We start from the raw sequence: 12,403 nt of genomic DNA, 5'->3' as shown, positions 1-12,403 counted from the left end.
ATTATTACTCAGCTGCAAAAAAGAATGAAATTCAGCCGTTTGCAACAAAACCTGTAGGGTATTATCCTTAGTGAAGTAAGTCAGACAGAAAAAGACAAATAGTGCATGTTTTCACTTATATGTGGAATTTAAAAAATAAAACAAACGAATCAATATAACAGAACAAAAACAGACTCACAGATACAGAGAACAAATTAGTGGTTACCAGTGGGGAGAGGGGGAGGGGGTGGGGCAAGATAGAGGAAGGGGATCAAGAGGTACAACTACTAAGTATAAAATAAATAAGATACAGGATATAATACACAGCACAGGAAATATAGCCAATGTTTTATAACTTTAATGGAGTAAAATCTATAAAACTATTGAATCACTATGTTGTACACTTGAAACTAACATAATATTGTAAATAACTACACTTTAATTAAAAAAAAAAAAAAAGCTAGCTATGGAGAATGCAGGCGTTGAAAATGAGAGAAAGACCATCACTCTAGTGTGGTGGTTCTTAACCTGGGGTCTACAAAGAGAATTTAAGGGATCTGTGACATGGATGGGAAAAACAAATTGTCTTTGCTTTACTAACCTCTATGTGAAATATAGCAGCTCCTCTAATTATGAAACTAAGCAACAAACCAGTGTAGTATTATCTGTCCCTGGGACCTTGTTCCCAATAGAAATCACAGATATTTTCACATCACCTTACAATTGTTGCAGATATCTTAAAATATCATTTATATTCATCACTTACCAGAAATTACAGTAGTTGTTAGGCCTGCCACTTTATCTTATTATTTAATGCAATAATAAAACACTATATTATTATATAACAAATTTGTCTTAAAAATATTTTGATTACTATTCAATGTAATTGTTTTCCTTTGTCATCCTCCACATGTATTTTATGAATTAAAACACATTAACTCTGGGAAAGGGTTTGTGAGCTTCAAAGGACTGTCAAAGACGCCCATGACACAAAAAGCTACGAACCCTCAGGTTCAGGTGAGAGCCAGATGCTACTGCCTGCCTAATAGACTCAGGGTGTTCAAGTCTTATAACTATACTCTGGGTTTTGTGGCTTGTTTGAAATAAAAAAAAAATACCTTTACAACTGAAATTCTTGTATGAAAAGATAATTCGCTGCCAAGCTGAAATTCTTAACCCTCCTGCCCCATTAAAACGGTTGTCTGATGCAAGCTGAATATCCCTGGTTTCTCAGGTCAGATTCCTGGCAGATCACTTCCGAAAAGGCAGGTGACCTGAATCCATCTGGAAAGTGATTTCTGCAGCCAGGAGAACCAAGACTGAGCGTGACCTGCAGCCCCTCTTGTCGGCAAGAGCACCTCCAACCTCACTGACGGCCGCGGTCACTCAGTGGCCAGTCAGGGCTGCTTTTACCAAATCCAGCTCCTGTGCTGTGGTGTAAACGCAGGGTAGAGTGCTCAGGACAATGCAGCTTGCAGAGGAAAAACACTCCCCGTGTGTATCGTTTCCTGCTTTCCTTCCAATCTGAGCAACAGAGCGACCACACACTCTTGTTTATAGTCAGGAAATGAGTCCAGCCAAGGTCTTCCCAGTTTACAAAACAGGAGGCAGCAGCAACAGCAGCAGAGTACTCTGAGATCTGGAGATGTCAGCCTCCCAGCAAACCAAGTCTATCCAACCATCCACAGCAGTGACATCACCCTGAGATGGGCTCTTTACACTTTCTCTCTGCCAAGCCAGAAGCTCCATGAGGCCTGGGAACGATCCTTGAGCATCTCTGACTCCAGAGCCCAGGACAGAACTGAGCACACAGTAGGTTCTCTACTGATGCCTGTTGGAAACTGAGTCAAAAATGGCCTGTTTTTCTTTCCTACTTGTTTTCTTTTATTTTAATGGGTTTTCGAAAATGTATTTTGCATTTCCTTAATTACTTCTCTAGCAGGAGTAAGAAGGGTTTTGTTTGTTGTTTTTGAAAAGGCTGGTTCACAGATGACAACAACTTCTTGCATATAGACCCCCGGGCTGAATGCTTCTGGGGTATGTGGCATAGAGGACATAAGAAGAGGCCCAGCCCTAGGTAATCCCTCATCTACAAGGGGATGTCACATCTGAGGGGACCTGAAAGGCAGGCCTAGAGGACCCAACTCAGATGAGAGGTTTGGGGATGAGCCAGACACGTCCCCAACAGCTGTGGGGAAGGGCAGATGCAGAGATTTAGGAAACACCAAACAAAATGAAGCCAAGGGAGCGGGCTGGGGGGCAGCTCCACCCCAAAGCCCCTCTGACCACCAGGCCAGACCTCTCCTGGCACTTAAAAGGACTTAATCTTTCAGTCACAAAATTCTCGTAGTATGTTACGTAACCTGCAGCTTCCCAGGGGTCTCGGCATTTGGCACGAAACAAATGCATCCTCCCCAAACCATTAACACCACCCTACTCCCTCACCCGTCAACGCGAGGCCTCCCAGGAGGAGCAGAAATCTTGTCAGAGAAGAAAAAGGCTCCCGGCCGAGTTCTTTACACCACATTGGCCCGAATAATACACAGTCTAAAACATACAATTTCCAGAAGCTCACCTGTTGGCTGGATCACCACGGTGGCCACATCCACGGCTTTTTCTTGAATTTCTTGCCAGTTACCCTGCTCTCCGATCCACTCGCTGACGATGCACCGGTAGGAGCCCTGGTCGGAGGCCAGGGCCCGGGACACGGAGAGGCGGTACCCGTCGCTCCCCACGGTGTCCAGGCGCACGTCCCCGCTGCGGTAGCGCTGCTCGTAGCCGAGGCCGGGCCGCAACCTGCCCTCGTGGGTCAGGGAGAGGATGCTCCGGTGGGCGGGGCCGCGCCACACCTCCCAAAGCAGCGCCAGGTGCGTGTGCAGCGGCGACGCGGTGGAGGCCGAGCAGCGCAGCTCGAAGGGCTCGCCCTCGCGCAGGCTGGGGCCCGGGGAGGGCTGCGGGCCGGCGGCCACGCGCAGAGCATCCGGCACCACTGCAGGGAGAAAGCGGAGCCGTCAGCGCACCGCCACCCCAGCCACTGCGCGAGTGCCCAGCACCGTCCGGGGCTTGCGGCACAATTTCCTCCTCCCCTCCCCTGTTGTAAAGCCCAGATGGGCACGGCTGCCCACTGCGCTTCATCTATGATCTCAACTTTCTGACTTGAAGAAAGAGGAGACACTAATAAGACCCCTGGCTAGAAATGGGTGGTGCAAACTCCCTCTTGGGAGCTGTGCCTTGGAGTTCTGCTTCTGCCACCCTTAGGCAAGTCACTTTACCCCTCCGTGCCTCGTTTTCCTCAACTCTAAAAAGGGATGACAAGGAGACCTATCTCCGGAAGTTGACTGAGAATTAAACCAGTTATAAGGGAAGGTGCCCAGGAGAGTGCTTGGCACTCAGCCATCACAATCAAATAACCAGCCACTACTGTCCAGCACTTTGTTAGGACACAGGCTGGAGTAGAGAACCTGGGGGATCTTCTAGGAGTGAAGGCAGTGTAATCCGCAAAGCACAAAAGCACAGGAGAGCGTCCTGTGCCTCGAGGCCTGGGGAATGTCTAAGAATGACTAGGGTGAGCAGAGGGTATCTGCAGGGTAGGAACCCATCAAGGAAAACTGACGCCTCAGCTATTTAACTATTAGGACCCACTGGGGAAAAGCTGGGCTCTTCCATAGTCTAGAAAAAGGGGGCCGGAGGTCAGGGAAGTGTTGGTGACTGCTCTTGAGGAAGGGAAGCCACACGTGATGTAACCAGCGAGAAGGCCCCTACCAAAGGGCAGGGACAACCTCTCAGGCTTGCCTATGGGCTGGATGAGAGAATCCCCAAACACCACTGTCCATCATCTCCTTGGGTGTTCCTGCCATCCCACACTCAGAAACGAATTCAGTGTCCTTGAGAAGGGACTACTCTAAATAACAGAAAAAAAAAAAACTGCTACATGTTTAGAAGGACACATCACAAAGACCTATCTCTATTGCAAATGAATGTAATGACCTTCTGCTATACACATCAGTCTGTGAGTCCAGCTAACATGACTCAGTTCCCAAGACCAGTTATCCCTGAGGCCACGGATATATAGCTTGAAGACCCATGAAGCTGAAGGCCAGAGAGACCCTAGACCATGCATGGCAGCCACGAGAGGCTCCACTTAGGCAACCAGCCAGTCTCTTTCATGGCCAGCCATCTGCTTGCCTGACCCCAGGAAAGTCTCTCCTTTCTCCTGCCTTTCAAAGACTGGAGAACAAACAGAAAGATACTGGGTGGTTGGCGGCGGGGGAGGGTAGGTTCCCCCTGCTGCCTCCAACTCCTCAAGCTGAGAATTACACATGGAGACGAGGGTGCACCTGACCTAGTGGAGGTGTAGCGTGTGTGTGATGACTACAAAAGCAATGCATTATTTAACTCCAACGCAAGAATGTCTTATGGGACTTTTTTCTCAAAAACATATTTGGATTTTGTAGAGGGATGAGAAGAGGTAATGGAAGAGGTAGATTGGACATTTTAATACCTGCATAATGGACATGGCTGTTTTATCCCCTCATGAGTCTAATGGGGGAACAGTATCTGGACAATATGGTAGCAGTCCATAAATCATTACAGAAGGAGTGAATGCCTGAATCAACCCCTTCTTTTTATATCATCATGTACATCTTCTGCTTTCCTGATCATTAATTACACTACTACTCTGGTATAATTCTTTTTGGAACAAGGCAGGATACAAATAAATGCATACTGAAGTAACAATAATAACCACACTAATAATGTTTCTATTTTGCTAGCCCCAAATTAAAATTGTTTGTTCTTGCTCATTTACTAATTAGCTGTGTGATTTTAGGCAAGCAATTAACCTATGCTCTTCCATTTCCTCATGTGTGAATTAGGGAAATACCCTGCCCTCTCTTCCTCATTGGGTTGAGAATTGAATGTGTGAGTTAATCAAACAGAATTTGGAAAATGAAAAAACAAACAAACCCAAACATTCCAGATACATAAGGTGTGATTACTTGCACAGCCAGGCCAATAAGGTTGCAGGGACCACATCATTCTTTCCCCACATATGACCCCTACAACTTCTAGAACAAACAGGTACTTAAATCATGAAGGGCACAAAGAAAGACGTGAGCTTTGAAGTACCTGTTAGTCCCATAAACCTGAACATCAGTGGCATTATGACCATCACCTTCTCATCCCTAACCTGACTGAGTGCTTACTATGGCATTGCTCTGAGGCTTTACACGTCCTAACTCCCCTTGACCTTTACGGAAGGCACTGTTTTCCAGAGGAGGAAGCTGAGGCATGGGACATGCCCACGGCCACAGAGCTGACAGGTGGGAGGGCCAGCCGTGGGACTTACTGAGTGCAGGCAACCTGGCTCACAGCTGGAGTCGCCATCACACACCACTCTGCCTCAACTCACCAGCCACGGGAGGGCTCACAATCATAATGGAGTGAAGAGGAAGGGCCCTCAGAGGCCACCTGGCCCATCCTCTGCCTTCAATCAGGTAAGACATTATTCCTCCATTGGACAGAGGAGGGAACAGAGACCCAGAGGACTTCAGTTTCCTGGCACAGCCCCGCACAGCTGAGTGGCAGAGGAAAGTCCGGTCCCCCAGCGCAGCAACCCCCCGTGAGGATGTACCTTTAACTTGCACTGTATCCTCATAGTTGCCCTGGACGGTGGCATCCGTGCTGGGGGTGGAACACTTGTAGTGGCCTTGGTCTGAGGGCTGGACGTTCTTTATGTGCAGCTCCACGGCGTCGTTGGCCGTCCGCCGCAGCACGATGTCACCCCTCTGCAGGCGCTCACGGTACAGCTGGGCGGGGAAGCCCACCTCCCAAGTGCTGGCGAGCTCCACGAAGCTGCTGCCCGAGGCCAAGAAGCTCCAGTCAAAGTTCTGCTCGCTGGGGCCGTCGTAGTCGCTGACGTTGCAGGGGATGACCAGCTCAGTGCCCACCACCCGCACCAGACTCCCCGCGGGGACCCTCACCACACGCCCTCGACAAAGAGCTGCAACAACAAGAGGTGAAAGGCAGGGCTTGAATCCAATAAGGTCTTCCCAGTATAAATGTGGTAAAACTGTGGGCGCTCCGGCTCCCAGGCACATGGTGGAAACGTGACATCGACCAGCTGGGGAAATGTGACATTGACCAGCGTGCTGCCAGTGTCTGTGTAGAAGAAGGCTGAGCCCACCCCAAGGACCCCAAGCCAGGAATACCCCCGTGCGGTGAGTACCTCTCATGCAACAGTCTCCTAGGATTGCCAGGGAGGAAGAGAAGCACTAAAAGTAGGCTAACCATGAACTTGAATAGCTTTCTCCCTCCTGTTACTATTTAACCTACTGTGATCACTCAACACGAGGTAGAAATACTTTAGGTTTTGTGTGAAAGAAAAGGACACAGCTAATCAAGTATTTACATTTCTGCCCACCCTATATCAACATTCTTCCCTAGAGACCATTCCTTGGGGGCTCCTGAGACCTGATTTACAATGATGGCTGCCAATTTTTTAAATCCTAGAGCAGCCTGCTGATAAAATGATTTAACTCTGGTTATCTGACATCGCCTATAAATTAATTTTAAAATATGACGACTCTACCAAGTATTAATTTTCTATTTTCTGGCTCATTTCCTTCTCTCTACCCTTCACCCTGATCTAAATTCAGAATGAGGATAGGGAAGCACAAAGGGAGACAGTGCCTGCTGTGGCTGGTTGCTGGGCGTTGGTAGGAATGCAGCGGCTTACTGGGGATGAGAGGCCTGGTGGACAAAGCCAAGAGTTCACTGGCATTCCCTGCCCCAAGAGCACAGACCTCACAGGCCTCTGGGAGGGCCCTTAGGGACCGTCACCTGTGTGTCCTTTAAGATCGCTTCTTTGCAATGAACTTCAGCACATTTTTTTGCAGTGCGTTTATTACCTGTGTTAGCATTTCAATTCAGACCAGATGAACTTTCATGGCGCTTTCCTGATGTTCTATGAATAGGTATAGCATTAAGATATACAGGAGAAAGCATGGGCTCTGAAATCAAGGAGACAAGTTTAAACTGAGAGACCTCTCTTAGCCTTGGCTTCCTCCACTATAAAACGAGGAAAGAAGGATTCACCGAGTTGATGAAATAAAATGGCTAGCTGAGACTCTGCCACGTAGTAAGAGCTCAATAAAATGGAACTTCTATTATTTATTTCCAGTTCTGTGTTTCTGTCATTTGTTATGGGTTGCATTGTGTCTCCCTACCACCCCCCACCCCAACATTCATATGTTGAAGTCCTAGCCCCAGCACCTCAGAATGTGATCTTATTTTGGAATAAATAGGGTTGTTGCAGATGTAATTAGCTAAACCGTAATGAGGTCATACTGGAGCAGGGTGGGCCCCTAATCCAACGACCAGTGTCCTTAAAAGGGGGGAAATTTGGACAGAGACAAGCACTCAGGGAGAGTGCCATGTGAAGATCAAGGCAGAGATTGGGATGATATGTCTATGATCCAAGGAATGCCCTGCACCCCCGGTCCCAGGAATGCACACTGGGGCTGAAACCAGGTCAGAGTCTTCCTTGCTCATGTTTGCTGAGGCTGCTCAGGAAGGCACTTTCACCTCCTTGGGAATCAGGGTACTACAGAGCTGCTTTGCCCTGAAGCTGCATGTGGGCAGCCCTGCTGACCAGGTGAGGAAGCCATCTACAGCAGAAGAGACCCAGGTCAACCCTGGGGCCAAAGAGGCGCAGGGAATGTGCCCTCGTGACTAGACGGCATCATCTGAGCCACTAGATCTGCCACACCTTCTAAATCATTCCACATGCACACACACATACACACAAACATACACATGTGCACACATGCACGCGCGCGCACACACACACACACACACGCACACGCACACACACACACACACACACACGCACACGTCTTCCCCTGGACATTTCAATTCCTTGCAATTCCACTCACACCCACTTATATTCCTTAGGCTAATTTCTGTCACTGGAAACTCAGGGCACTGAAATAATACCCAGCAAGCAGTGAGGTCATCGTCACCACATTTCACAAAGGTAACAGGCCATCTTTTTTACATTTGATTTCAGAGATGACTGGATAATTCTGACTCTCCCAGAGAGACCCTTCAGAAGGAAGCTTCAGGACTTCCCTGGTGGTGCAGTGGATAAGACTCTGCGCTCCCAATGCACGGGGCCAGGGTTCGATCCCTGGCCAGGGAACTAGATCCCACACGCATGCTGCAACTAAGAGTTCACATGACGCAACTAAGGAGCCCACCTGCCGCAAAGAAGGAGCCTGCGAGCTACAACGAAGGAGCCCTCCTGCTGCAACTAAGACCTGGTGCAACCTAATAAATAAATAAATAAATATTAAAAAAAAAAAAAAAAAGAAGAAGGAAGCTTCATGGTGGAGACCCGTAAGAGGGAACACAGCCTAACGCTTATTCTCCTTGAGCCCAGTTTCCATCTGTGAAATGCAGACACAACCCTTAGGGCTGTGTAAGGATTAATTGAGCCACAGAGCACTCACAACAGTGCCCTGCACGCAGTAAGGGTCTGCGGTTACCTGCTTTGCAGGCCGCCTCTAGAATAAACCTGATCACAACCATTCCCTTTGCTTCCTTGACAGGTTTACAAAGGAATTCCCTAACATGTAAACCTTTGCAATTTCTAGCCCTTGTCAAGAAGTTCACCAGGGTTAACAACCAGCTCAACGGGGCTCTTCGGCACGAGGCTACATTCCTTGTAAGGTGTCTGTCTTTATTCTTAGTGAGTGGAGCTCAGCAAACTGAGCCAGCTGCTTGTCTCAGCTCTCCAGTCCTGCTTCCACAGAGTCACCCAAATCATCTTTTTAACGCACAAATCATATGTCACTTCACTGGTCAGAAGTATCTCATGGCTCCTCATCACCTACAGGATACACTCTATCTTCCAGACCCCCCACTGTGATGCCCCTGGTTCACACCACCTTCCCTCTCACCTGAATTATTGCCTCCCAACTGGCTGCCTGCCTTCCCTCTGCTCTTGCCCTCCACTCTCAACACAGCCAAGCCATCTTTTAACAACTTAAGTGTATTACGTCTTTACTCTGCTCAAAGCTTTCCAATCACTCCCCATGTCACTCAGATAAAAGCCAAGTCCTCACAGAGGCCACCAAGACCTCACAGGGCCTGGTCCTCTTTCCTTCTCCAAGCTCCTCCCTCCACCGCACTCCAGCCATGCTTTCCTCCTAAGACTCTTGAGCAGAGAGACCTATTCCAACCTAGGGCTTCTGCACATTTTCTTGGTCCGGAGCACTCTCAGACATAAACCCCACTCCATCACCAGCTTCACATTTCATTCTAGTGTCGCCTTATTAGTGAGGCCTTTCTTGACCATCTTAAAATTGTACACACCCACTGTCATTCTTGCCAAATTTTCTTATCACTTATCACTAATATTCTTTATGTGTATTCATATACTTTTACTATTATTTATTATCTGCCTCCTCCCACCAGGATGTAAGGTCTAAATGAGCAGTGATTTTTATCTGTTTTGTTCACTGCTGAATGCCAGTGCCTAGAACTGGGCCTGGTACATAGTAGTTGTTCAACAAATATTTGCTAAATAAATGAACGAATAGAAGACACACAAGATCCTTCATAGTCTGGCCCATGGCTACCATTCCAGCTTCATCAGCTACCATTCTCCCACCCCTTAGTCCTTAGACTTCAACAAAACAAATGGTCCTTCAGTCTCTGGAAATGCCATGCTCTCTTGGGCCTCACAGCCTCTGCTTCTGTGCTTCCTTCATCTGGAATGCCCTCCCAGCAATCTCTCAGCCTCTTTCAAGGAGCAGCTCCAGCACCACCTCCTGTGGGAAGCCTTCCCCATCTCCCCTGGGGTCACTTAGGCACTCCTGCCTCAACTCAACCTGCAGAAGTACCTTCGACTCTGGCTATGTTACAGTGCCCCTGGAAAAAGCCAAGCAGATAGGAACAGATGCTTGAAAGATCAAATTCTAATCTAAAAAAGATATAAACCCGAGCAGTGTCGTACATGTAGAACTGGGATGTCCCCTCATCTGTGCAAAGCAAGATTTTGAAGTTTAGTTAACAGAATTTCAATTTGCTACCAGCAGTCTGCTATTCAGCACATATTTCCTTTAATATTGTTAAATAACAGCTAATAATATTTTAAAAATAAACACAACTTGTAAAACATAGAGCATATGGCCCTTTCCAAATCAAAAAGAATATCTGCAAAGCCACACATTACCAATTTTAGTTGAAACCTCTTGTAACAGTTGACTAAGGGGAAAAAAACAAAATTTTCCTCTGGTTTTCCAAATTCTACCAGTACTTCAAATGAAGAGTCCCAAACACTTTGGCACCTGAACTGTATTAGGTTAGCTTTCTATAAAAATGTCTTTACTAAGAAACAATTTAAATTTGTTTTCAGGGGTCAATATAAGAAACCTTTATATGAAAAGCATTTCTTTATTAGTTTTAAAAGGACTATTGAGGCCACTATTGTGTTGTTCAATGACGCAAGAATCCATATGATAAAAGTCTCTTAAAATTTACTACCAGAAAAAAAATACCAGGTGATGGACCATTGTGTGTTCTTTCCCCAGAAAATAAGAACTATATAGGCGTCTCTCACCACTCAGGTCAGTAACCACAACCCAAGTACCTTTGATACTCAACACAAATTAGGGTACCTTAATAGCACATTTTGTGCAGTATATTAAGGCTCTGATGCTAAACCTCTCTCTCATAATCCCAATTACTAAGTGGCCCAGCACCACATCACCATGCCCTGGTGATGCCCAGACCCTCTTAGATAGGTCTCAGAATCCTGCACTGCTTAATTCCTGTTTTTAAAATTTCTGCCTAAACCTACCAAAACAAAATAAAACAAAACAAACAACACACAAAAAACCCTGAATACAATTGTTACTGCTTCATCATCTCTTTTATCTGTATTCCAACTTCCAAGTCCTGTTTTCCCCAACATATATAAAATTCATGTGTCCTTTTGTACCTTAGCTTCAAGGAAGTCTAGTACTAAATATGATGGTGAAATATGGAAACCATTCACAATCTAAATTTCTAATAATTATCTCTTTCCTCTACCTCTACACCTTCCTGTGCCTTCTCTGCCACCCTTGTACTTTTGATTTCTTTACCCTTATTTTAAGGTTTATTGCATGTATGTGTGTATTTCACTGTAAATTGCCTCAAATATATTTTTTGGGAGGAGGGGAGATAAGTGAGGTATAAATTTCAAAAGACTAATAATGGAGATGAGATACTTTCTGCTATGATGGACTAGCTTGTATCAGATCAACTCCCCGCCCCCTGCCCCCACCACAGAACAACTACAAAAGATGGACAAAACACAAGAAACAGATCATTGAATACACTGGTGATCTATCCAGGTATCCGGGACTAAGGGGCCAACACCCCAAGGTGGGCCTGACAACATGCACTGCTTTTTCTCTTGAAATATTTGCCAATTTTAAGTTGTGTAGTAAAAGGTAGTAGTTCAGAACTGCCAATGCCTCATGGGGCCAAGAAGACAGCAACTGAAGTTCAGGGCCATTAAGAAAGTCATAGTCTAAAACAAGCAAACAAACACAAAAAGAAAGTCATAGTCTGAGGTGGGGAGGAGTTGGTGGGGGAAGATTGGTAAGTGTCCGAGAAGTTAAACAGAAAATAAATATTAAGAAGCTAAAAGGTTAAGCAAATTTTTCGACCATCTCACAGTACTGGGGAAACAAAAATTGGAAATCCGAGTTCACAAAGGAAGGTGGACTATAGTAAACACCCCAGACTGAATTACAGCCCTGGAAAGGGCTATGCCTTTGGAGTAATAGCAAAACTGAAGAAACAACCAGCTCTCAAGAATACTGAAATCTTGTCTCAAAACATCTCAACTCCTCACTGGATTACAGTGAGCTTCTCTTACTGTATTAGCCTGCTAGAAAGAAAAATAAAAAAATAAAAAGTAAATCTTCTTGTGAAGAAGGTAACATCATACAGAGCCTCTACAATTTTTCAATATTCAGTCAAAACCTACCAGACATTCCGTACGACAGCACCAAATGACTGAACACAAAAGACAACAAACCAGACAATAGAAACAGACGCACAGGGATCCAGATACTGGTGTTATCAGACGTGGACTTTAAAATAACTATGATTAATTTATTAAAGAAATAGACAACAGGATTTCACTTCTTAACTTTATTAAAATAATCAGATTAAAATTCTAGAACTAAAAAAAAAATCTAAAATTAAGAACTCAATAAATGGGTTTGATATCAGATTAGATGCAACAGAAGTCAGTATAAGATATCCAAACTGAAGCACAGGGTGTAAAAAAGATGAAAAATGCAGAAAAGAGTCTAAGAGACACATGAGAGACAGTAAAAAGGTCAAACATGTGTAACAGAGTCCC

At 45.8% G+C, this 12,403-nt stretch overlaps 1 protein-coding gene across 3 annotated transcripts in view; it reads right to left on the bottom strand.

Moving 5' to 3' along the window:
• The window catches only part of PTGFRN (prostaglandin F2 receptor inhibitor), a 76,816-nt gene that overhangs the window by 40,527 nt on the left and 23,886 nt on the right, over positions 1–12,403 (bottom strand). For all 3 annotated transcript variants that reach the window (XM_036868823.1, XM_036868814.1, XM_036868830.1), the window contains exons 2-3: positions 5,612–5,980; positions 2,555–2,968 (exon numbers count right to left, since the gene is read on the bottom strand). In XM_036868823.1, coding sequence (XP_036724718.1) covers positions 2,555–2,968; positions 5,612–5,980 — 783 coding nt within the window. The remainder of the gene's footprint in view (positions 1–2,554; positions 2,969–5,611; positions 5,981–12,403) is intronic.

This window comes from Balaenoptera musculus, chromosome 1 (assembly GCF_009873245.2).
Source record: "Balaenoptera musculus isolate JJ_BM4_2016_0621 chromosome 1, mBalMus1.pri.v3, whole genome shotgun sequence".
In the NCBI taxonomy this organism is placed as follows: Eukaryota; Metazoa; Chordata; class Mammalia; order Artiodactyla; family Balaenopteridae; genus Balaenoptera; species Balaenoptera musculus.
The sequence above is the reverse complement of the archived record's forward strand: the minus strand, read 5'-3'. Positions and strand labels throughout refer to the sequence as shown.